This window comes from Malus domestica, chromosome 13 (genome assembly GCF_042453785.1).
Source record: "Malus domestica chromosome 13, GDT2T_hap1".
Classification (NCBI taxonomy): Eukaryota; Viridiplantae; Streptophyta; class Magnoliopsida; order Rosales; family Rosaceae; genus Malus; species Malus domestica.
Genome location: NC_091673.1, coordinates 16,091,535 through 16,116,229, shown reverse-complemented (window position 1 = coordinate 16,116,229; position 24,695 = coordinate 16,091,535). Strand labels below are relative to the sequence as shown.

The 24,695-nt window shown below is 36.0% G+C and overlaps 1 protein-coding gene and 2 long non-coding RNA genes across 4 annotated transcripts; 1 reads left to right on the top strand and 2 right to left on the bottom strand.

Moving 5' to 3' along the window:
* Positions 1-11,965: 11,965 nt before the first annotated feature.
* On the bottom strand, positions 11,966-13,285 carry LOC114820669 (uncharacterized). Of its 2 annotated transcripts, none has more exons than XR_003768105.2 (3): positions 13,067-13,285; positions 12,854-12,939; positions 11,966-12,149 (listed from the first exon to the last, which is right to left on the bottom strand). It is a non-coding gene; the product is annotated as an uncharacterized lncRNA (long non-coding RNA). The 2 variants fall into 2 exon arrangements; XR_011574870.1 differs by having other exon boundaries at positions 12,854-12,993; positions 13,067-13,244.
* Positions 13,286-14,905: 1,620 nt separating this feature from the next.
* LOC103410284 (uncharacterized) lies at positions 14,906-19,604 on the top strand. The gene is made up of 10 exons (XM_029091302.2): positions 14,906-15,249; positions 15,359-15,453; positions 15,575-15,639; positions 15,738-15,781; positions 16,230-16,307; positions 16,528-16,681; positions 17,485-17,652; positions 18,892-18,951; positions 19,034-19,161; positions 19,239-19,604. The coding sequence occupies exons 1-9, from the start codon at positions 14,993-14,995 to the stop codon at positions 19,142-19,144; spliced, it is 1,032 nt and encodes a 343-aa protein (XP_028947135.2). The 5' UTR covers positions 14,906-14,992; the 3' UTR covers positions 19,145-19,161; positions 19,239-19,604.
* A 2,968-nt stretch (positions 19,605-22,572) lies between these two features.
* LOC114820506 (uncharacterized) lies at positions 22,573-23,417 on the bottom strand. Its single transcript, XR_003767901.2, has 2 exons — positions 23,192-23,417; positions 22,573-22,959 (listed from the first exon to the last, which is right to left on the bottom strand). It is a non-coding gene; the product is annotated as an uncharacterized lncRNA (long non-coding RNA).
* Positions 23,418-24,695: the final 1,278 nt, after the last annotated feature.

Genomic DNA, 24,695 nt, shown 5'->3' with positions numbered 1-24,695 from the left:
CCCAACTATTCTCATTCTACACCCAATTTTAATATTTTTACACCTAAACTCTCAATTTTATCCTTATAAAAAAAGTGCAGCACTACTAAAAAAATTTATGATGTTTTGGTTAGTAACTTTGTAAATACCATCCGTGTAATTCCTTTTAAATTTGTGACACTACTAGAAAAGGGCCTTATAGTGTCAGTAGGTGGTGTCGGTTTAATATAATATAGTGGCAGATAAGACAGTTGTGACAATAACTGAACATGACGTCAGATTTACTATCGCTTATAACGATCATAAAATGTCTACGTCGCTTTTAAACTGACGTAAACATTTAATGTTGCTTATAACCAACATATATTTTAATAATTTTTAAATATTGGTGTCGCTTTAAACAAAACAGTGTCACTTTTAAGCGACATAAAGTATTGTGTTTAAATATTTTAAAGCCTACGTCGGTTCTGAGCGACATAGATTTTAGTTTTTTTAAATATCTATGTCAAATCGGAGTTAAAATAACCGTTAAATCGTGATTTTTCGTTTTATATCTTGTTAATTGATCTCTGAATGATTGTTTTTTGAGATTTTTTGCTGATGCGATCTCGAAGCATATATAAACAAGTTTGACAGTTGGATCGTTGAAATTAGTTTCGTAGAATTCGTTACCCATCAAGTTCAATGGTGTGTGTGTATATATATATTAAGTAGATTTAAATTTATTTATTTTGTACGTATAACACTTAAGAAATTGAATGGTATGTATATTTAAGCCGATCCAATGGTCACCAATTTTTAAAATTTAATTTAATATATATAATTATTATAGTTTTTAGGGGTATAAAATTGTTAAATTAATATATATAATTATTATAGTATTTTTTAGGGTTAGAAAATTATAAAATTAATATATATATAAATTATAGTATTTGAAATATTAGGCGGGAAATTTCCCGCTTGTTTTGCACGAGGACATGGATGGAGAAACTTAGTGTCGGTTTTAATCGACGCTAGTTTCATTGAAGCAACGCGAGTTTCATTGAAGCGACGCGAGTTTCATTAAAGCGACGCTATACGAATTTCAAAAAGTGTGTCAGAAGTTGGCGTCGGTTTTAACAGACGCTAGTTTCATGATGCTATGTGAATTTCAAAAAGTGTGTCAGAAGTTTGCATCGGTTTTAAGCGACGCTAGTTTCATTAAAGCAACACTATGTGAATTTCAAAAAGTGTGTCAGAAGTTGGCGTCGGTTTAAACCGATGCAAACTAAGTACCCATATTTAAACCCCTCTCTTTCCCATTTCATCTGTGCTTTCATTTCTCCCCCAATTTCAGACTTTCTTCTTCTGCGTCCCTTTCTTCCTCCTTTTCAGGTTTTCCTCTTCTCCTTCCCCATTTGCTATGGCTCACCATTTTAAAGATCAACATTCTGAGGAACTCCAATTCGAAGAGGAAGAGCTCGAAGGTGGTTCATTTTTAAATTATTATGATTATTAATTTTAGTTTCTATTTTGTATTCTAACTAGTTTTATGCTTAAATTGAAAATTTATTTTTGTTTCTTGGTTTTTAATTTTTTTTTCTGTATTTATAAGGATCAACTCAACAGAGATACGGACCCTCAATTTCAAATTGGAAAGAACAACCTTGTTCGTTTGATACGTCTGGAAAATGCATTAGTTATAATTCTAGTGCGTTTTTGAAACATGTAGCAGCAGAGGTTAAAGATTACAGAAATATTTCGATGGTGGCACACTGGAATAAAGAAAAAACGATGGTAAACGTTTCATGATTTATTTTATTATACCTTGAAATTTGTCTAATAAATTCTTTTATTTTTCAGGAGATTGCCGAAAAAAAAAAAGCATAACAGAGGTTAAAGATTACAGAAATATTTCGATGGTGGCATACTGGAATAAAGAAAAAATGATGGTAAACGTTTCATGATTTATTTTATTATACCTTGAAATTTGTCTAATAAATTCTTTTATTTTTCAGGAGATTGCCGGAAAAAAAAGCATAATCGGCAGTTGAAAACTATGAACCACACAACCGGTTCAAAATCTTTTGCAAGAGTTCGGGAAGAATTTGTATTAGTTGGACATTTTTAGGAATTGTAGTTAATTTTAAATTTAATATATAGTTGGTAGAAATTTTATTTTTAATATGAAGTTTGCTTAAAATAGTTTGTTTTTTCATTGACATATGGTGGGATTTATTTTTATATAATAATTTTTAATTACTATTAATTAAAAACGGAAAATGATTTTTTTATTATTAATATATTTGGTGTCGCTCATGAACGACATCATAAAATATGTATCCATATGTTATGTAATGTCGGTCAAAATCAATGGTAGTTTGGATATTTTATAATTAAATTGGTAATTAGCGTCTCTTTAAACTGACGTAATGTTGAAGTTTGCATTGCTTTAAACCGATGTCAGTGTCAGTGTCGCTTTTAACCAACGCTGCGTACTGGCGGATTAAGCGTACAAACCGACACTGAAGCCCTTTCGTGACGCCAGCATTAGTGTCGCTATTCCAATCCGACATTACATTGTTTTATGTCGGATTTTTTCTAAATTTCCGACAGAAATTGATTTCTTGTCGGTTTTTGCTTCGCCACTGATAAGGTATATTGTAGTAGTGTGAGATGCCTCTTCTCACATGAAATACGAACTCTGCCACTAATGAGTATGTGTTGGGATCGCGTGCGTAACTTTTGTTAGCGGAGAAGATGGCGATGCTAAAGTTGAGAGGGAGTCACGTGGTGGTTGTTTGGATGGTGGCGCGATGTCTGGTGGGGGATGGGTTTTCAGCAGTTGTGTTGAAAATTGGAGTAGAAAGATTATTATGTGTTACGGTAAAATGGGAATTATAAATAATATTTTTTTTTGTTAATGTATAAAAATAGGCACGCATGATTGCTGTCCTTCGTCTGCTTTGTTGATAATATGTTCGTTTTTGGTCCTCTATATTATAAACCTACATGATTTGCCAAATGTAGAACAACAGTTTGAAGTTCTCTATTAGGATCTTTGTTGTATTATGTACGCTTGTTTCCTTGATTTTACACACAATATTTATAACTGTTCTATTTGTCTCATCAACCATTTTGTAATGTTTGTTTGGTTCTTTTAATAAATTTATAATCCGAGAAGGAGCAGGTGTTGTATTTATTTTTAAGTTGCAAGTGAAAAGAACAAAAACATAAGAAGTTCGAATAAAACATTAACACGCATCGCATTGCAGACAAGATAATTTGTATCGGTTCTCACTCGGTGATTTGTGATACGATTTTATAAAACCTTAGACCTGGAGATGTTTTGTTTCGTTTTGTTTCATCACTAGATTAAGTAGAGAGTATATATAGTTCTTAATTAATAATCGTGAGTCATGCTGTTTTTTGTTTTGTGTTTTATGGTCGAAACGAATCATGCTGTAGGCCCGCAGCAGATTGGCATCTGTGTTGAATTGTTAATGTCATAATACCATGAGCCAAGGGGGGACACCACTCCTTTATTGAACACACAACCACCACTCCTTTACAAAATTGGATGTTGAGAGTAGTTGAAAATTGGATGTTGAGAGTAACTAATCAACTAATTAAATCCTTTCCCAAACAACCACTCAATATTACAGTCTAGTAGTATTTCTCTTCACTGGTAAGTGAGAGGTCTTATGTTCAATTCTTGTCAAAGGCGAATTTAAACTACATTATTGCTAGCCCCTTGTGAGCTACTCCTCCACCCCTTAGACCTACTCCAACCCTTTGAGTAAAACTCAAATTTAGGTTCTAAACTTACCCTAACTTGGGGCAAATATGAGTTTTAACCCAAAACTTATTTCTAGGACAAATTTAGACCAGGATTCCCCTGGGTTAGTGGGGCTGCCCCACTATATATGTGTATTTGTTTTAGTTTTAAATTTATAAATTCATTGAATCCAACTACTAAGATCTAATATGATTAAATCCAATGGTAAAAGAAAGGTTTAAATGTTAAAATGCTCTCTATGTTTTAGTCATTGGGTCAATTTAGTCATTGTGTTTTCAATTTAAACAATTTGGTCATTGTGTTTATCTCTGTTAACCAATTAAGGACAGTTCTGTCTAATTTTTGTAAAAAAAAAATATAAATTATTATAACTTATTTATAAAATTATAATTTATTTGATTTAAAATATTTAAAATTAAAATTAAAAGAAAAATTATTCTCCTCCCAACTCTCCGACCTTTTCCCTAACATTACCTCCTATCTTTTCTATGTCACAACCTTAATCATTTTTCAGATTAGAAGTTTTATCTCTTATGTGTTATTTCTCATTGATTTACATTTTTTGTAAAGAGAAAGGGTAATTATATCTCATACATTTTTATTATGAATTTTTAAAAGAGATTAGATGAAATGTCCTTAATTGTTTAACATAGAAATATGAGGACTAAGTTAGCCAAATTGAAAAAAACGGGGACTAAATTGGTCATATGGCTATAACACAGGGACCATTTTGACATTTAAGCCTAAAAAAGATCTAATGGTCCAAATTTAATCCAATGGCTCAAGTAATTAAAAAAAAAATTTGCTCAAGTAATTTAAAACAATTCTTTTATGTATTTCATATTCTTTCGTATTGTTCTATGAGTTTCATGATGTCGGTTTAGTGATTTTCAATATTTTTGAGTTTAAAATTTTAGATTTTAACCTAAGAGTTGGAGATGATTTTAGTGTAGATAATATCATTTGTTAAAAAACAATAAGTTAAGTACATGCAGGTACACAAATAAATTGGACCCAGGCCCGACCTAGGCCTAGTGCTGGCAGGGCGACCGTCCAGGGCCCCAAAATAATTGGGGGCTTTAAAATTATTAGGGTGGTATATTTATACATATTTTCATAAAAGTATAAATTTATAAAATTTGGTTCAATGACAAAGAAATTTAACTAGAACTGATGATTTTGTTGTTTGATATTAATGAGGAGTTCTTGGGTTCAAAACACCATGCGTGCTTATTTCCCTTTCAATTTTTACAAATTTCTTTTCATTAGAGTATAAATATATAAAATTTGGCTAAATAATCAAGAAGTTTAACTAGAATTAATGGTTTTTGTTGTTTAAAATTAACGAGATGTCCTAAGTTCAAAATGATAAGTGCATGTTTATTCTTTTCAATTTTTACAAATTTTTGTTTGGTTGTTAATTTATTTTTAATTAGTAGCTAGTAGCTATGTGAATTGTTATTTTTAAACATTTGTTCCAATTCAAGTCTAATCTTCAACAAAGAGTAATGCGTTGGCCAAATTTTTAGACCAAATTTGCAAATCATATGACGTGTCATCAAAACATTTAATTTAATACTCATTTATTACTTATACATATCAATTAAAGACAAAAAAACATCATTACTTTTTTAATCCCATATTGACAAGGTTAGTAAATAAGAAAAAACACCTCATGATTTATACAAAAACACTTTAAAAGTTCAAATGGAAAACAAAACTCATATCTATCTACTTGTAAACCTGGAGTTTTTTTGTTTCCTTCTCACGATACAAAATGAAATAGTTTTTTCGTGTTTCTAAATTATTAAGTTTGAAGTGATTTTCTAAGTATAATTTTATCGATGTCTTACGTGTGAAAACAAATAATTTTCTTATATAAAGTGAGGGCACATTTTTTTGGCGTCACCCCAGACCTCAAAAATCTCTAGACCGGCCTTGATTGGACCACAAGCAGCCCTAAGCAGTCTTAAAAAATGTGAAGCCTACACCGTAGTGGAAGCTGGTCCAATATGATAAAAACATATGACACTTTACTACTGTTTTAGTTTGGTTTAGGTCAAGACATACATGTGACGTGTGACATTACGGTGGGAATCGAATTGGGAAATTTGGAAAACTAACCAAATTTTGGACCCTAAATAGAATTCTAACCACCTTTTTAAATTTATGATAATTATAACAAAATTTTGATATGAAAGTACTAATACACACTTCAAATAAAGTTTTCTCAACCAAAAAATATAAAAAAATTGTCATCCATGGAAATTAAACAAAGCAAGATTCAATTGAGATAAGGAGATTCGAAGTAGAATTGAATAAGTTCAAAGCCACCTGTGCTCCTTGAAGTTCGTCAGACAAACTGTTCTAAAAATCCCCGCCTAGCACCGCCTAGGCACTAGGCGGCTGGCCACTACCCCGACTAATGCCTAGGCGTTTGAAAATTAAGAAAGGACGACTAGTCTTGCTGAGACACTCACCTAGACAGCCTAGGCAACCGCCTAGCCCGCCCAAACCCGCCTAGGCACTAACTAGGTTGCAACTTACTTAGACAAAAAATAAATAGCTTTCATTTTGCATTTTATTTTAATTTTTTTCAATAAATTGTAAAGACTTGTTGAATACTTAAATGAACACATTATATGCTTGTTCCCCATGTTTTCATTATGTCCAATACTTTATAATATATATGTCATTCTATTTTGTAGTTTATGACGAAAAAAAAATTATATATATATATATATATATTTAAGTATAAATAAACACTTATTTATATGAAATATAGTAGATTTACTTAAATCCGCTTTGTCCGCCTAGGTGCTATGCTCTAACCCACCACTCAACTAGCGCCTAGCGTCTTTTAGAACCACCCCAATTCAATCATAGAATAAAACAAAATCTAAAGTTCAACCTTTGGAGAAAATGGGAGAAAGAGATAGGGACCATCACATTTTAGGCGTTTCACTAACAATTTGGTTGTGGAGCCGATCTTAGAAGTGGAGGTCCCAATTGAGGAGCTGAGATGTTGAGGAAGGGCAACGGACATTGAAAGTGAGCGAAGGCCTCGTTGTAAGCTTGGTGGTGCAAGTACTCAAACTCAAGGATTACATCGTCGTAGTTGAAAATCAGAAATTGGAGAGCAGAGGAGGAAGTTGACCGAGACTGAGAGTGAGAGTTGTCTTCATATGAAGGAGGTCAAAAACATTTTGGGGGTTCAAAACTAAATGAAGGTTATGTGTGAGAGTATAAAAGAGCAAGATAGATGGATCATGATGCACACCATGGCTGGCTGTGCTTGGGTTGGGATGTGATGGGTTGGGTTTCTGTGGTTTTGGATTATCGTATATACTATAGAAAAGACAGAGATGGCGGTAAAAGACAGTCGAGCCTTTTGTTTTTTGTTTTTTTTTTGTTTAGAAAACTTTATTTTAAAGGTGCATTAGTATTTTCATATTAAATCTTAGAAGTGGAGGTCCCAATTGAAGGGCTGAGATGTTGAGGAAGGGCAGCGGACACTGAAGTGAACGAAGGCCTTGTTGTAAGCTTGGTGGTGCAAGTGCTCGAACTCAAGGATTACATCGTTGTAGCTAACAATTAGAAATTGGAGAGCAAAGAAGGAAGCTGACCGAGATTGAGAGTGGGAGTCGTCTTCGTGTGGAGGAGGTCGAAAATTTTTTAGGGGATCAGAACTAAATGAAGGTTGTGTGTGAGAGTATAAAAGAGGAAGAGAGAGAGATCGTGATGCACACTATGGCTGGCTGTGCTTGGGTTGGGATGTGATGGGTTAGGTTTCTATGGTTTTGGATTATCGCCTATATTATACAAGAGACATAGATGGCGGTAAAAAACAGCCGAGCCTTTTGTTTTTTGGTTTATTTTATTTTATTTTTTTAGAAAACTTTATTTTAAGGGTGTATTAGTATTTTCATATTAAATCTTAGAAGTGGAAGTCCCAGGGGCATAGATGTTGAGGAAGGGTAGCGGACACTGAAAGTGAGCGAAGGCCTTATTGTAAGCTTGGTGGTGCAAGTGCTCGAACTCAAGGATTACATCGTCGTAGTTGAAAATCAGAAATTGGAGAGTATACGAGAAAGCTGACTGAGACTGAAAGTGAAAGTCGTCTTCGTGTGGAAGAGGGCGAAAAAATTTTGGGGGTTTGGAACTAAATGAAGGTTGTGTGTGAGAGTATAAAAAAGGAAGAGAGAGGGATCGTGTTGAACGCCATGGCTAGCTGTGCTTGGGTTGGGATGTGATGGGTTGGGTTTATGTGGTTTTGGATTATCGTCTATACTATAGAAAGGACAAAGATGGCAATAAAAGACATATGTGACGACTCGTCCCTAATTTTCCTATGTAATTTCTCCCCTAGTATGTGTATTGATTGTTATGCCCTTATTGGCAAGTGACGTGGACGTATTCATATCGCTTTTATTTTATTTCTCGCTATCACATTTAAATTGTACACATTGCGATTGTACGTAAACTTTATCAGTGTGAAAATACTATTCCGGATAGATTTTCGATACTCTTTTCTGTACAAAATCCAAAACCCTATCCCTAGCTTTTATTTAGCCTATCCTGTGCACCCTCCTCCATTATTTCACTTTCTCACCAATCTCATTCATTCCCTCATTTCTGTTCCCTAATCAGAAAAAGAGAAAAGGAAATCTCTCTCTTCATTCTCTCTCTCCCGTATACTCTCTCTTTCTCTGCAAACCCTCAAACGAGCTTCAAAGCTCGCGGATCAAACCCAAGAATCTCATTTTTGTGTTAATCTCATCCTCAAGAACATAACCATGTTTTTGAAACCTGGAATGGATGAGTTTTCAACGTTGAACTCGTGAGGTCCAAACTTGGGAAAACTGAGTTTGACGAGTTTTCGAACTAGTTAGGAAGTTTTGAAGCTTGGGGAAGCTTCTACGCAAGCTCCTACAACAATTTGGGAGAAATTTGGAAGTGAAACGATTGAGTTTCGAAGAGTTCACTTTTGGCCGAAATTTCGAGGATTTTTCCGATGATCTTTGTCTATTTTTTGGACTCCAAACAGGTATAACATGATTCTACTCTTCACGAGCTTCAAATCCATATAAAGTACGTCAAAAATGGTTGAGAAATGAATTAGAATAATGAGATTGAAAATTTTCCAGAAATCAAGTGAAAAACCAAGTTGCAGACTGCGGCGGAATGCGGCGACAGCTAGGAAAACTGGAGAAGGAGACAAAATATTCTGTCATAGTTGACGGAATATTCCTGACGGCGTCAGGTAATGCCGTTAACTTCTATTAGCTTTTAACGGAATATTCCTGACGGCGTCAGACTAACTGACGACAGTGGCTTGTGCGTGGGGGCGCGTCTGGCTGTGCCATTGCCAGCGCATGAGCCGTCCAAAAATTATTTTAAAAATTTGGGGATGTTCGTGACGTCGAGTAGGTCACGAAGGTATATTTAAACCCTAGGTTTGAGCAAACTATGGGGGTTTTATTTAGGTTTCCGTATATATGCTTTAATTAATTCTATTTTAGTTATTTCACATATAGGGGAAACGTATCCCCGAGGACGTTCGAGGCCAAGCTAGGCTCGAGGGCTATGACCCAGTAACGTACTTGTGAGTGGGTAGTTTGTTTTTATACCTATACGTAATTATAGTTTCCATAAATGCGTATTTACTTCACTTTTACGCTTATATTGCCAAGTATCCGTTATTGTGATATAATTATGATAAATGCTGCTATAAGGTTGAGATATTACTGTCATGATATTCATATATATTTGTACATGCTCATCTTGCTGCACTGGTGTTAGTACTCGCCCTAGGGCCAGGGCCAGTCTTTCACGTGTATGTTCACATCGCACTATTCGCTCGTCTTGGATTCAAGTTAGGTGCCAGTCCTGTCGGGTAGATTGCATTAGGCAATTCGACTTGTATGTGACCATGCTTCTGCACCAGCCTTCACATGATTGTAGTACTAGAGCATATTGATTACACCCAATCCTGTTCGTGTCAGAAATTATCTATTCGAACTTGTGTGTCAGCTTAGATGGATGAGCACTTAGCTATACTTTATTATCACATGATTATATTATTGTGGCATTTGATACATCATAACTTGGCATATTTCTGGTTATATTATTATTACAATGTTGTTGATTTATTGTTTACATACCTATGTAGTATGTTTTAAGGAAACTATACTTGTTTTACGGCGAATGGTTAGTATATTCAAAAATAAAGGATTTCGTATAAGCATTGTTTTGCTAACTCACTCAACTTTGTTTTTCGCCCCTCCAGGACCTAGATAGTTGTACTCTTTGTGGCATTCAAGGAATCACGGCAATTCTGACATACTCTTCTGTTTAAACGTACAAACTTATCACGATTATGTAATAAGTGTACTTAGTTGTTTTGACTACTCTTCTGTAGTCTCACTGTCTATTACGCTTTGAATAATTGTAGTGGGTTCTTCCCACGATTGCGCACTTTTTCACTATTTAGTATAATTAGTCTCCATTAGTCTTGAAATTTTTCACTTTTGCACCACTTACCCTTATGGTTACGTCACCTCACGGTGATGACCAGCGTGCTTCGACCTTTCCAGGTCGGGGTGTCACCTCACTTTTACATCAATTGATCCGTTAAGAGCTAACGTGTCTGCCACATTTGTGCCACGTGGCAAAAAAATAATTTTTTATGCATTATAAATATTATAATATTTACCCTATTTAAAAAAAAAACAAAAAAAAACACCAAACCCAGAAATCGTCTTCCCCACCCAAAATCCCATGTCTTCCCCTTCCCCATCCCCAGCCGCATTCACTTCTTCTCCCTCCCTTCATCTAAAAGCCTACAAAACCCTATTCCCCCCCCCCCCCCCCCGGCGCATTCACTTCTTCTCCCTCCCTTCATCTAAAAGCCTACAAAACCCTAATTTCCCCCCCCCCCCCCCCCCAAAATCTCACACAAAAGTCACAAAATCCTAGGGTTTATTCCCCTATCCGACAAAATAAAACAGAAATTAACAAAACCTTAATTTTTCTCCCAAATCTCACACACAAAACACAAAACTCCAATTAGGGCTTCCTTACAGCAAATTAGATAGAGGGAGTTAGGCTTACAACATTGACAACCACAAGGGGTAGAGCTTCAAGCTTCGAGCTTCGTTTGCTTTTCTCTACGATCAAATCTCATTCCTTCTTCGCTCTTCTCTACTTTCTCTCTCTAAAATGTTTCACAATCTCACAGTTTCTCTCTCTTCCGTCTCTCTTTGTATCGTTTTCTTTCTTTTTTCCCTTATTTTCTCTATTGTTTTTCTTTTGGCACTTCGCGGGTCGTCGGATTTTAGGCTCCAAGGTCGGGTTTCTTGGCTTCAAGCCTTCAACAAATCAAGAACTAATCTAGGCAAAGCAATCGCATGGATGTAGGTCATGGTCGCGGTGCGGGTATGGTAGGTAGGAACAGTGCGACCATTTTTTCGTCGATGTTCCTCTTGAATTGTTTGATAATTAGAGCCAATTTATTTTGGATTTTGATGATGGGGATGATGAGATTAAAGAGGAGAGCAATTTGGCAATGGAGAAAAGTGGCGAAGTACAATGGAGAAAGGAAAGGAATTTGGCAATGGAGGAATTTGGGTGAATGCGGCTGGGGATGGGGAAGAGTAGGGGTGGGCACGGTGCGGTTCGGTGCAGTTCCGCTTAAATTTATTACTAGAACCATACGGTTCAGTCTACACCGGTTTCGATTCAGTTCTTGCCGGTTTACGGTTCCGAATACTAAATTATTTGAACACCAAATTATCATGCATTCAAATACATCTTCTAAAACTGTTTATATAAAGTTGCATACAACACATATCATTTTTAATGCAAATGTCTTTGGTCAGTGGCACCAAGTCAACAAGCAGCAAAAACAAAAATCAAACAAGCAACAACTCCTGATATTGGCAGTAGCAAGCAGCAAAAACAAAAATCCAATTGTCCTTTGCAGTGGTAGATTCTTTTTCAAATAGCAGCTTCTATACACAATCAAACAACATATAATCAAACAATTTAAGCACCATGTAATTTGTATTCATTACACTAGTGATACAAACATGCGCTAAGAGCAATTGGTCAACAAAGTTTTGAGCACCATGAAATTTGTTTTCATTACACTAGCTATACAAAACATGATCTCAAACAATTTAATTATCCCATGTGATCTCCTTCATGTATTAGTTAATTATATATATATATATCTTATTCGTTGAATTCAAAATTATATATCTTACAACTCAAATTAGTAAGGAATGTGCTAAAAAATTAAAGTTTCATACATAGAGTTTGTGGTGATGGTGTTAGACCCGGTAATGACGAAGGTGATGATGAAAAAGCAGATTGGTTCGTCATTCCTAAACTGGACAAAAAACAAAACCCAAATTCAACACAGAGTTTGTCATTCACATCCATATTGAAATTGAACCACAAACTGATCCACAAGCAACATCAATTTGAAATCCACATAAGCAAAGCCGTATAAAACCCGAATACAAAACTTAGAGCAGATTCTAACAATAAAAAATAAAAAAATAAAACACTCACACAACAAATGAAGAAAGATCAGTTGAGAAGTCACACGACTCGGTACAGGGGAGCCTCCAAATGACTTAACACAAAAAAGATCTCAGATACCGGGTAAAAAAATTGCATAACAAGACACAAATCACTAAACAAAATAGTAACAAATCCAACACTAGTGACCATTCAGGTGTTTTTGAATTACAAATTACAACCATTAGGTCTATCAAAGACACAAACTAGTACAATTAATTAATAAATTATTTATACGTAGGTTTAAAGAGAGAGATATTCCAAAATAATTTGAAACAAAACAACCCAACACTTGAAAACCTAACAAATCCTATAATCCCAAAACAATTCCACATATCCATCCACATCTGACATCTCGCATGAACAAATACAGGTTTAATTTAACTTCATTTAATTTAATTTTTTTTTTGGGATTAGAGAGTACAATAGATCTGATTAACAATTATAACAAAAATTAGACGTTGGTCCAAAGATATCTCGAAACAAGTGGAGAAGAAAATGGAGTTTTACCTCTAGAAACCGAGTCCACGACAAGTCTACGCTGCACGGGAGTTGGAGTTGTGGGCGAACCAAAGCTTAATTTAGGTATAAAAAAACTGAAACAATCCAACCATGAAGTGATAGAAATTAACCCAACTCGAAAACTCCCTCTGAAGAAACACAGTGGATTTTAGAGAGAGAGAGAGAGAGAGAGAGAGAGAGAGAGAGGGAAGAAATCTTTACCTATGAAGAAAGCAGAAAGCAGCTTCCTCTTCCGTGGAGAAGTGTTTTTGGTGTGATTGCAAAAGCAGCGGTTGATGAAATGGATAAATCAATTGTTTTTCTTATAAAAGCAGCGTCGACAAGGAAGAGGGGTCGTCAACTATGTGAAATGGGGGAATGGGGATGTGAGGTTGTGAGTGAGGTGAGGTGAGCCGGTGAGGTGAGTGAACCTTAATTGGGATGGGATCCACTACTTTGCAACTTGGTGAAACTAATTTTTCAATCTATTATACCATGACATGTGTGTATATATATGATTAATTAATTTATTATTAATAAAACAGTTTGGTTCGGTTCTGGCCGGTTCTTGTTCATTTGAAACTGGAATCGGAACCGATTTAAACGGTCCGGTTTGGTCATGGAATTTTGGGTGGGGAAGACGATTTCTAGGTTTGTTGTTGTTTTTTTTTTTTTTTGAAATAGGGTAAATATTATAATATTTTTAATGCATAAAAAATTATTTTTTTGCCACGTGGCACAAATTTGACAGTCACATGGCACAAATATGGCAGTCACGTTAGCTCTTAATGAATAAATAGATAGAAAATATAACGGACGTATTATATTGAAATAAAATAGTACGTGATGTATAAAATCAAAATATTTTGAAGATGTTGTATGATGTTATAATAAACCTCAAACCTGAGGTGGTAAAATGTAATTTACCCTGATTAAAAATTTAAAATGGTAATTAGAATTCTATTTAGAATGCGAAATTTAGTTATTTTTTCAAATTCCCCAATCGAATTACCTGTATGCGCTTGCGCTTTTACCAGAACGGCATCAACGTACAGCATCGACCTTGAATGGTCCGCTTGGACAGAACGCAGCCCCCAGTGTTGACTCTCTAGTCCTTTTGCTCCTCTTTACTATTTTATGAATTATATGCCATTTTTAAAAAAATTGTAGAGGAATATTCCTTTTGTATAAATAGAGTAAGGCGTAATTGGATTATTAGTCTCGTGGTTATATAATAACTAGAAGATAATTTTTGTGATAAAAAAAATTAGGATTTAAGCTCCTGTAGTGAAGTTTATTAGTTTTTATGTGTTAACAATAAACGGAAAGTTGACGAAATTTTTAAACTTGAGCCTAAATCCTAACGACTTCACCACATGGTTTAAATCCTAATTTTTTACCACAAGAGTTATCTTTCAACTACTACACTATCACGACAAAGACTAATAATCCAACTAGACCTAAAAGTAAAACTGACCACAATATTTACCTACTCTCTCAAATGAATGAGTTATGACATGATTTTACGGTCTAATAATATATGTGTTCACTTATAAGTAAACAAATTTAGGAGGGTGTATTCAATTGAGAATTTGAGAGATTTTAATGGATTTATAAATCCATGGATTTTTATGGAGTTTAATTGATTTGTAGAGATTCTATGAAAAATTTTGATTCAATTCTCTCGAAATCTCTTGGGGGAGGTGAGATTTGTGGATGCTCAAAATACACTACGAAATCTCTCCAATTCCCTCTAATTCCTCACCTTTCTCAAATTCTTTAAAATCAAATTCTAATTGAATACACCTGGAATGTTATAAACTTCTTTAAAATTCTAATTGAATACACCCGGATTTCTAAGGATTTTCATAAACTATCTTAAAATCCTGATTGAATACACATTGAATTTCAGAGAATCACTTAAATTCCTGATTGAATACCCCTAGATTCATTAAAAGAATTAAAATCTCTCAAAATCCTAATTGAATACACCCCCTTAGATTCGATACTTGCCAAACTCCAACTCTTCTATTCTCTTCCTATAGATAATATGTTTTGTTAAAAAAATAAAATAATTATTGAAATATTTGAGTTGGATTCTCATTTGCTCTATGAAAGGTTAAAAAGGTAAAAAGCAAAACTTTATATATGATGTGCCCAACACTGTTGCAGTTCATACTTCCGTATTTTACTCTTGCTCTATCATTAGCAGTCTATTTTCCTCCAAATTCCGAAACCAAAACTCAGAGAAACAAGGAAATGGAAAACGCCACTGTCATCTCCGGCGACAAGCCCACCGTGATGGTGACCAACGACGACGGAATTGAAGGGCCAGGACTTCTCGCTCTCGTCCAAGTCCTCGTCTCCACCCATCGCTACAATGTTCTCGTCTGTGCCCCCGACTCGTACGTAAAAGAAAGGAATTAAACGTTTAAATGCTCTTCGGTCTTCACTTCCTCCAATCAAAATCCAATCCTTCATTTCTGCTGATTCAAAATTCGTATGCCTTTGCAGGGAGAAGTCAGCAGTGAGTCACTGCATCACATGGCGCCATCCGATTGCTGCCAAGAAAGTGCATATCGATGGAGCAACAGCGTATGCTGTTTCTGGTATGGAAATTTCAAAACCCCAGAATGTTTTTTCCAGTTTTTTTCCAAAGTGATTACTTCCCTTTTCACCCAGAAAGGTAAAAAGTAAAAAAGCTTTGTTCTTGATCAACTCTGTTTGCAGGATCTCCAGCTGATTGTGCTTCTTTGGGTGTTTCCAAAACGCTTTTTCCGACAATTCCTGACCTGGTAAATATTTTTTACTTCTGCGCTGTTGCCTTTGATCACATTTCTTATCTGGGGTTTTTCTGATTTGTAATTACATGTGTTGCTGTTTATACACACAGGTAATCAGTGGTATAAACATGGGCAGCAACTGCGGTTATCACATGTTAGTAATCTTTTGTTTTCTGTTTCCTGTCGATAATTAGTTATCATTTTTTAAGATTTTGTCTCAAAATATTTAAACACAAAGATATGTGTAAGTTGCATCAGCTTTGTCCAGTGAAACTGAAATGATTATCTTTTAATTGTTGAAACCCAATGTAATTTTATACTAACTATTTGCTTTCGAAAAGATTTGGGTTTCCAAAAGATGGTATAATGAGGAAACTAGAATGATTTTATTCCAAGCACAACTTCTCACAAAGATGTAATCTTTTCCCAAAAAGTTATGAAGATCTATTATCTTGATGAATAAAAGACAAACACCCAATAAGTTTTGTTCTCGAGAGTAGCCTACAAATCTAGTTGTCCCTAAAAATTTCAAAGTTCTAGTTTTATTTTCTTGCTTCTTTCAGCCCATAACATTATTAATAAGTTCTTTATTGTAACTGTAGTGTTTACTCTGGAACGGTGGCTGGTGCTCGCGAGGCCTTTTTCAACGGTGTGCCTGCAATATCTATATCATATGATTGGTAAGTGTGCTGGTTTGATGGCTTATTGCTTGATGAACAATATTTTCTCTGCACATGAATGAATGATGAATCTCAATGAACATTTCAAATTGTTAGGGCCGCTATTATATTTTTCTCGTAATTTTATTCTTTCCTTTTTTACTTTGAGAAAAAGCAAATTCTTGTGTGTTTTTACCTATTTTAATCTCCTGTATGACTACGTTGAGTTCTGGCCGTGCAGGGTTGGAGGTAAGAGCAATATTAATGATTTCACAATTGCTGCCGAGGCTTGCTTACCCATCATAAATGGAGTACTGGTGGAATTAAGAAACAAAACCTATCCTCAAACATATTTCTTGAATGTAGATCTGCCATGTGATGTTGCTAATCATAAGGTAAATTTCTGGATGCATGCTGTGTGTCTGTAATATTCAGTATAGCAACCCTCGTCAAATGCAGTTTCTCCTTAACAACTACATTTGCCAACTTCCACGCTTACTCTGTCTTTTCTCTTTTCCATGTGCCTGTATTGAGTCATTTTAAGACTCACTATACTGCAGAAGACAAAACTCTGATAGGTGCAGTGGTATTTGTGCATGAACATGCTTATCCAGGCTATTTCACTACTGAAGTAATTTGTATCAGTAGCTTTTCTTTCTTTCCTTTCCTTCTTTGTCTCTCGTTTTCTTTTACTCTGAATACCTTTCAATGAAAGATTTGTAGGCAGTTTGTTTATTGTTTATGCTTTAGTGAGCGTTACTGGATTGCACTTAAGTTTGGTTTTCTCTTAGGGTATGGTCGGGTGAGGGACTTCCAAATTCCAAGGCATTTAGGCAAAGTGAAGAAGAAATGGACAGAAAGTTAAGACTGGAGGAATTAGAAATGCACCTCATGAGCATTACAAAGGTATGTGATAGAGATTTGTAAATGATTCCAAGTAGTCATTTTCAAATTCCTCTATCATATCTTTTATAATGCTAATATGGTGCATGTCTAATCCCCCTGTCAAGCTTTTTGTGGTCCATTTCTTCATCACTATGCCTAAATCTCTTGGAATTTCAAAGTTCCTCACCCAAACATACCCTTAGTGAAATGGATGCTGCTTCCAGTTTTATGACAGGAGCATTATCCCTTGTATTATCCATTGATTTTAACATATGGCTTTGCAATATTGTTCTCTTTTCTTGTGCCTTAATAGGGGTATAAGCTGACTAAGCAAGGTAAAAGCATAATAAAAATGGGGTGGAGGCAAGTTACTTCTGACTCGGAAGGCGGGAAAATGTTGTCAACAATGGTAAATTCGATTGCATCAGCTGAAATTGCTACATCAACCACACCAGCTGAAAATACTTATTTCGCGAGAGAAGTGGGTCCTTTTCTCTTTCTTTCTGCTTTACTGTATTCTAGGCTGTTTCCCTTTTCCATTGCTTTTGTTTTCTTTTAAATAAAACTTGATTAGTTGTTTACCTCCTTATCATTTCTTCCTTAGAAACATAATAGTTGGCTTGTTGTTAGTTCTCTTGGTTACGTCATTGAATGAGAAATCTCGAATCCAAACTGATGAAGGAATTAGATAATCAAGCAGTGCAGTCTTTGGTGTCTTTTTGTTGGTGCTAGTCTGTGTTCTTCTTTAGAAACTAGTCTAAAAGTACACCATCTAGAATTTTGGGTTTTCTCGATCTTTCAAACCGAAAACTATCATTTCCTTGAAGAAGAGTGTTTAAAAGGTGGCCATGGGATTATTGGTGCTCTTGTAATTCTATATTTGGTTGAAACAACTATCGGTTAATCTGATCCTTTTTGGGGTACACCAATGTGGGTGGTTGACGAACACATTTGATGCTTTTGTTCTTCCTTTAAAAGGAACTGCAATTCTTGAATTGAGGTATCTTCGAATACCAGAAAATATGGGGAGAAGGGTGGTCAGGGGCCTTATTTATAAAACTCAAATTTAAGCATAGAATGATAAATTGTAGTTTAAAGTTGTAGTCTTTGAAATTGTTTAGTGCTAAATGCTGGGTTATCGATGCTGAAATTTGAATTGCTGTAAATCTAGAACTGATTTAAGTTCACCTTTTTGGTTAATAGTTGAAAATAGTTCCGAGTATGGGAAAGCTGGTGCTAATTGCTTACAACTAGATAAGAAGGCTGATAATTTGGTGGTTGTGGTCTTGGTGGTGGAAGGTGGTGCTGCCAATGACTGATGGTAGACGCATGTATTTGGCTATGTCTGAACATGAGGTGGTAATGATGGTGGCAATACTGGTATTAGTGGCAGTGGTTGCCAAAAAGATAGTAAGGAGGGAAATGATGGTAATAATGTACAGGGTTTAAACAGCATTCAGTTCAAGGCTAATTAAGATTTTGGATGGTGGAACTAAGGATGATAAAAATTGCATTCTTTAATATTTTTCATTCCGCAACGTGCAATACTTTCTGACATATTTTCGTGTGTTTGATTACCTTTCTCTCGTTCTTTTGATTGTAGTTGACTTGAGTGAATGAGTTGCACAAATCTGATGCTGTTTAGAGCAGCCAAAATTAAAAGGAATGTTTTCCTGGTTTGTGTGCATCATTTCAGGGTAATCTATTTCCAATTTTGCAGGTAAGGGGTGCCCAAGCTGATGAGGATGATAATGACCACCGCTTTCTTCAAGAAGGATATGTGCGTATCTTTTTAGTTTCTGCAGACGTATCTTTGTAGTTTGCATCACTATACGCTAACACAATACTCATGATTTCATCAGATTACTGTCACTCCTCTTGGTGCCATCTCTAATGCTGAGATAGAATGCCAGACCTACTTAAAAGAGTGGCTTCCAACCGTGGTTGAGCGCCCCTCTCCATCGGCTTTATAAAGCTATTGAACGACCTGGTTAGTACAACACAGTAAAGTTTTCATAAGTTTGAAATTCTTTTATATTTGTTAATTTTGAACCTTATAATTTTTAGGTGCTTGTGTGATCAAACCTGGTCTTTGCACTGCTTTTACGAATTAGTATGAAAGTGTTATATACATTGAGTGCCTGAAATAAATTCGTTGCCAATTGAGTCTTCGTGTCACCAAAACGCTTGCAAAGTTCCTCAGGTATTATTTTCGGCTGGGCAGCCGTAGTGAGGCAGCTCACCATAATACACATGAACAGTTGTCCTACACAAGTATTTTCCAGTGATTAGAATGACTTATAATATACGGATATACTGTTATAAAGATATGTGGCATGTATAAGTTTAAAGATTTTTATTTTATTAGTAAAAGACAATGTATGAAATGTCATGTAAATTGTTCTGCCTAATTAAAGTCGAATTTTGCGAAAATATTGAGAGATGAGACTTTAGGAGATTTGTCATGTCCTATATAACGTGTTGAAGTTGTATTTGCCCAAAGTGCAAAAAAGTTGTAAAAATATCTAAATCTAGTAAAAAAGATTAGGCTAAATCGCACTACCTTATTAGCAGATATTAGTGGCCTGAAAGTGGCTGTTGCTACCAACTTGACCAGGTGTCTTGTGTTTCCAACGCACACTTATAAAAAACCGAAAAGAAGGAAATAATTACATCAAAAATTAGTAATAAAGGTTTCGAGTCACACATAAAAACAATGACCTAAAGACAGTTTGATTACTGTTTTTTAATCATCCATGGACCAGGTCGGTGGACGCCAAGATTTAGTATGTAACTAGCAAAGTGTAGGGGTTGTAGGTTCGAATCTCGTGGATGACGAATTTGACACCAAATTAGGTTGCTCATTGTGTGGCTTAGCCGAACTCCTCCTCCCCTTAGCGTAAGATATATTGTTGTAAAAAAAAAGAAGGGGTAAAACTAGAACTCCTCTCTCTCATTCAGAGAAGTACATGCATGTCCGTTTCAGTTCTTAAAACCAAAAGAAAATATTAGGGTTTCTTAGTTTCTTATCCAAATCCACCAATTTGAATCAAATTTTTGCAGCTCAGCTTGAAATCCAACTCAAATCACCTCCACGAACAAGAATCTTACAACATGCATGAAGAGGAATCAAATAAAAACTCAAATTCGAAATTCGAAATTCTCAAATCTAGAAGTTGAAAATTTCGAGAAAGCTACATCCCTTGAGGAGAGGAAGAGATTGATATCCTATCCGACGTTGGGGGTGGTTGGGATTGACCGAGATCGACAATAAATCACTTAAATTCGTCAACTAGTTAGGAGCTCGACACGAATCTATAGCTTTCGACCTTGCGCGATTTCGTAGATTATTTTTAATTTTCAGTTTTTAATTTTTTAAATTTTGTTAATTAAAAACCAAGAACCCGAAAAGCCAAATTTTAAAGACTCAAGAAAGAGTTTTCATTTTTTGGTTTTTAGTTTTTATTTTTAAATTGAAAGTAGTTATCAAATGAGTTTTAAGTTTTCAATTAAAAAATGAAATTGTTATCAGACAGTCATAAAGTTGTCTACATATTGATCCAAATCTTTTAACTTTTATATTCTATTATTTCGATCACTTCGTAAAGGACCCACGACATCGCAAATTTCAAGTATAAAACTACACATGAAAGTTCCTCCCTACTTTTTTGAGGAAATGGGAGGAATGGTCCCTGAACTATGCTCGAATTGTAGATTTGGTCCCTAAACTAAAAAATCATTAGATTTGGTCCCTGAACTTAACAAAATATATAGCATTGGTCCCTCTATACTAACACCGTGAGATTTTCCGTTAGTTTGATGACGTGGTCTTTGTGGGCTCCATATTTTTGTTCCCTAAATGCCATGTGGCTTAAAAATTCAAAATAAAAATAAATACAAACATAGAAAAAGAAAAAAAAATAAAAAAAGTAAAAGTTATCTCTCTCTCTCCCGTCTTCCCTTCTGCCTTGCTGCGACGACGAACTGCGACGGAGAGGGAGGTCGCATCGATCGAGCACGCCTTGAGGGAGAAGGAGAGGAGGAAGGCACGGATCATGGCTGGGTCGGAGGCGTCGAGTCAGAGCGCGGATCATGGCTAGGTGGTGAACAGCGAGGTGCTCCCGGGAAGGAGAGAGAGAGAGCGAAGAGGATGGCGGCGAGGGAGACCAAGAAGTCCGACGCCATGGTTTCTTGGAGCTTTCTGGAATTTGGAGGAGACGGCGCTCGGCGGTGGTGAAGTCGGCGAGGGAGTTTGGCGCCCAGATCAAATGGCATGATGTCGCCGTGGTGATCACCCAGAGACGGCGCTCGGCGGTGGTGAGGTCGGCGACATTCCATGGAGAAGCAAAGTTGAAGCAGGGTGCTGCTGAGATCGACGATCGGAGATGGAGGCTCGGCCGTCGACGGCGACGGAGTACGGAGCTTCTGATTTTGAACTGGATCGCCATGGCAGAGAAGTCGAGTCGACTGGGAAGCTTCTGAGGTGGGCAGCGATTGAATCTTGGAAGTGTGGACATCGTGGCTACTTACGGGGATTTGGAGGAGTAAGAGCACCGGTGGGAGAGAAAGGGAAAGACTTTGGGGATTTTGCGCAGTCGAAGTTGGTGTCGACGCCGAGGTTGGTGAGGCGCCGGATTTCCTGGGCGTTGCGGTCCAAGCAATGAAAGGGAGAGAGAGAGAGATAACTTTTACTTTTTTATTTTTTTTCTTTTTCTATGTTTGTATTTATTTTTATTTTGAATTTTTAAGCCACATGGCATTTAGTAAACAAAAATATGGAGCCCACAAAGACCACGTCATCAAACTAACGGAAAATCTCACGGTGTTAGTATAGAGGGACCAATGCTATACATTTTGTTAAGTTCAGGGACCAAATCTAATGATTTTTTAGTTTAGGGACCAAATCTACAATTCGAGCATAGTTCAGGGACCATTCCTCCCATTTCCTCTACTTTTTTTCTAGAATCAGTCAGTCAATAAATCCTTGGGAGCAGCCTCTCCATAAATGGGGGTAAGGCTAGCCGACATTCACCTCTCCCAGACCTTGCGTAAAGCGGAAGCCTTGTGCACTGGGTACGACCTTTTTAGTCGGTCAATAAATCACATTATTAAAGATTGCTTCACATTTTTGTGCAATCATAAACTACTTTACTGATTTGATATTTTTAGTTTCTAAAAAAATATAAGACATGTAAATCATGTAGGTTGTCCCATCCATTCGTTGATAGACAAACTGAAGAAACAAAAAGAGCCACCTCAACCACTGGAAATAGACAAAACAACAACAAAAAAAACACATGGAAGAAACAGAAAACAACTAAAAAGAACTGCCCCTTGATTAATTTGTGGTAAACTTATGAAATATGTCGTTTCGTTTCAGAAAAGCATACTGCATATCTGATTATGTAGAAGAAAGATTCATTCATCTTTGAAGCCATTCAAAAACTGCTAAATCACAAGAAAGGCAAAATATTTTAATGCATTGCATTTACAGGTAACTGGAAAAAAAAAAAAATTACTGGACAAAGACCTTTTACATGTACCCCAGTATAAAAAATGTATATATACAGACATGTATATAAATAGGATGTATACTTGGCAGCACGAAATCACTCTCACTCATATACTATGGAGAACAATGGAGCCTTCATATGAATTCATGCTTTTGGTGGTGGTAAAGAAGGTGTGGTATGTGTATGGGCCTCCACTAGTATTGACCACAGGACGTGCACATCCTCGCAGGGGCAGGATTTTACATCCTCGTACAGAATGTAAATCCCTCTTCCTGCTACAAACAACCACAAAGAGATCCAAATATTAGTAATCGCAATAGATTGTAGATCTTAAAAAGGCTTGTGCGTGCGTGCGCGACAGTTTGAAGAAGACGTTGATATTGTGCAGAAGACTCAAAAGTGGAGGGAAATGCAGGTTATGTGCATGAACATGAAACTAGAATGCGTAGTTGAGTGTGCAGAAGTACGGAGAAAATGTAAGGGTTGGAGAGAGTGATGGGAACTTACTTTTCTTTGGACCGGAATGGAGGCGAAACCACATCTTCTTAAGAGGAGAGAAGAGGGAGTGCAGCCACCCCATTTGCAGAAGAGGGTGTGACACGCATGTAGGTGAAACCAAATGAGAAGAAGAAAAATAAACAAAAAGAGACAAAGAAATGGAATGAGAGAAATGAAACGTAGGTATTGCTTAGAGAAGGGGTGAAGTTTTTAAAGTCACTGTTTTCTAAGACAAGTTTTACTTTCATTCCCTTTGCAATGCAGGCCAATCACGCGTATCACATGTTGCTCTTGCTGCCATGTCTTTGTCAAACCCTCCCCCTTTTATATCTTAAAACACAAGGAGCCACTCAGCCACCCTCACCAATCACATTTGCTTTTCTACACACTTCTACACAGAGCGCTCTCTCTCTCTCTCTCTCTCTCTCTCTCTCTCTCTCTCTCTCTCTCTCTCTCTCTCTCTCTCTCTTGTGAATTGAGTTCCTTATGCCTCAAGCCACATTTTCTGATTCCCGCATACTCCTTTTCAATTTTTTACTTTTTGCACACTTTGTTTATTATTTTCTCTTTATTCTCCTTTGAGTTATTCAATCCAAAGGCTAAAACTAAACAGAAATTTGCATAAAAAATAAAAATAAGTGTACGGAAATCAGTTCCCTTCTTTGTTTTACCATTTTAGGTCACATCTTGCGTTTTAAGTAAACCCCCAAGCTTCTCATTGGACTCGTGTACAAGGTATCTGTCTTCAGTACCTCAACCTGTCCCATACTCCGATTTGGTTGCATTAGAAGTGTCTCAGCCATGGTTTCCTAGCTGACTCATCAACCCTTTGGTTCCATAAAACTCATCAACCCTTTGGTTCCATACCATTCTTAATTTTCTTTTGATTAGTCCTAATTTTCTAATTAGGGAAATGACCTTCATGATTGAATAGCACATTCTTCAAACTAATAAATAAGAAGCACAAAACATAATCTCCTCCTCTCATAGGTGAGAAATGGCGTTTAGCATCTTAATCATATATGTCTCTGTTATGATCAATTGGTCTAAGTAATTTGCCTCATTCACATCCAGGTCTTGAATGTTTGGAATCCATATTATGAAAAGAGACATTGCTTTTGAAAGAAAAAGTAAATAAAAGTTATAAAACTGCTTCTAGTCTAATTCTTGGGCAATAATTGAGTTGAGGCTTACTATAAAGTAAACATCAGCTACGTAGCACATTAGTTTCTTCTATTCATTCAATTCATTAAGTTCTTCAGTTTGGTTTATCAAATGCTTAAATTTCGCTCGATTCTTAATCAATAATGAGGATTTCAGTCTAGCCCAATCACTCTTTCCCAGCTGCTATTCTTCCGATGTTCCTGCATTGGGCTTTTTTATTTTATCAACGTCGTTGGGCCTTAAGCCCGTAATCACTAAACTGGCTCCTATAATAGGCCTACAGAAAGCCCAACACTTCTTTTGAAATACAGTAGTTGATTTGCAACTTTAATTTTTGTAAATAAAAATA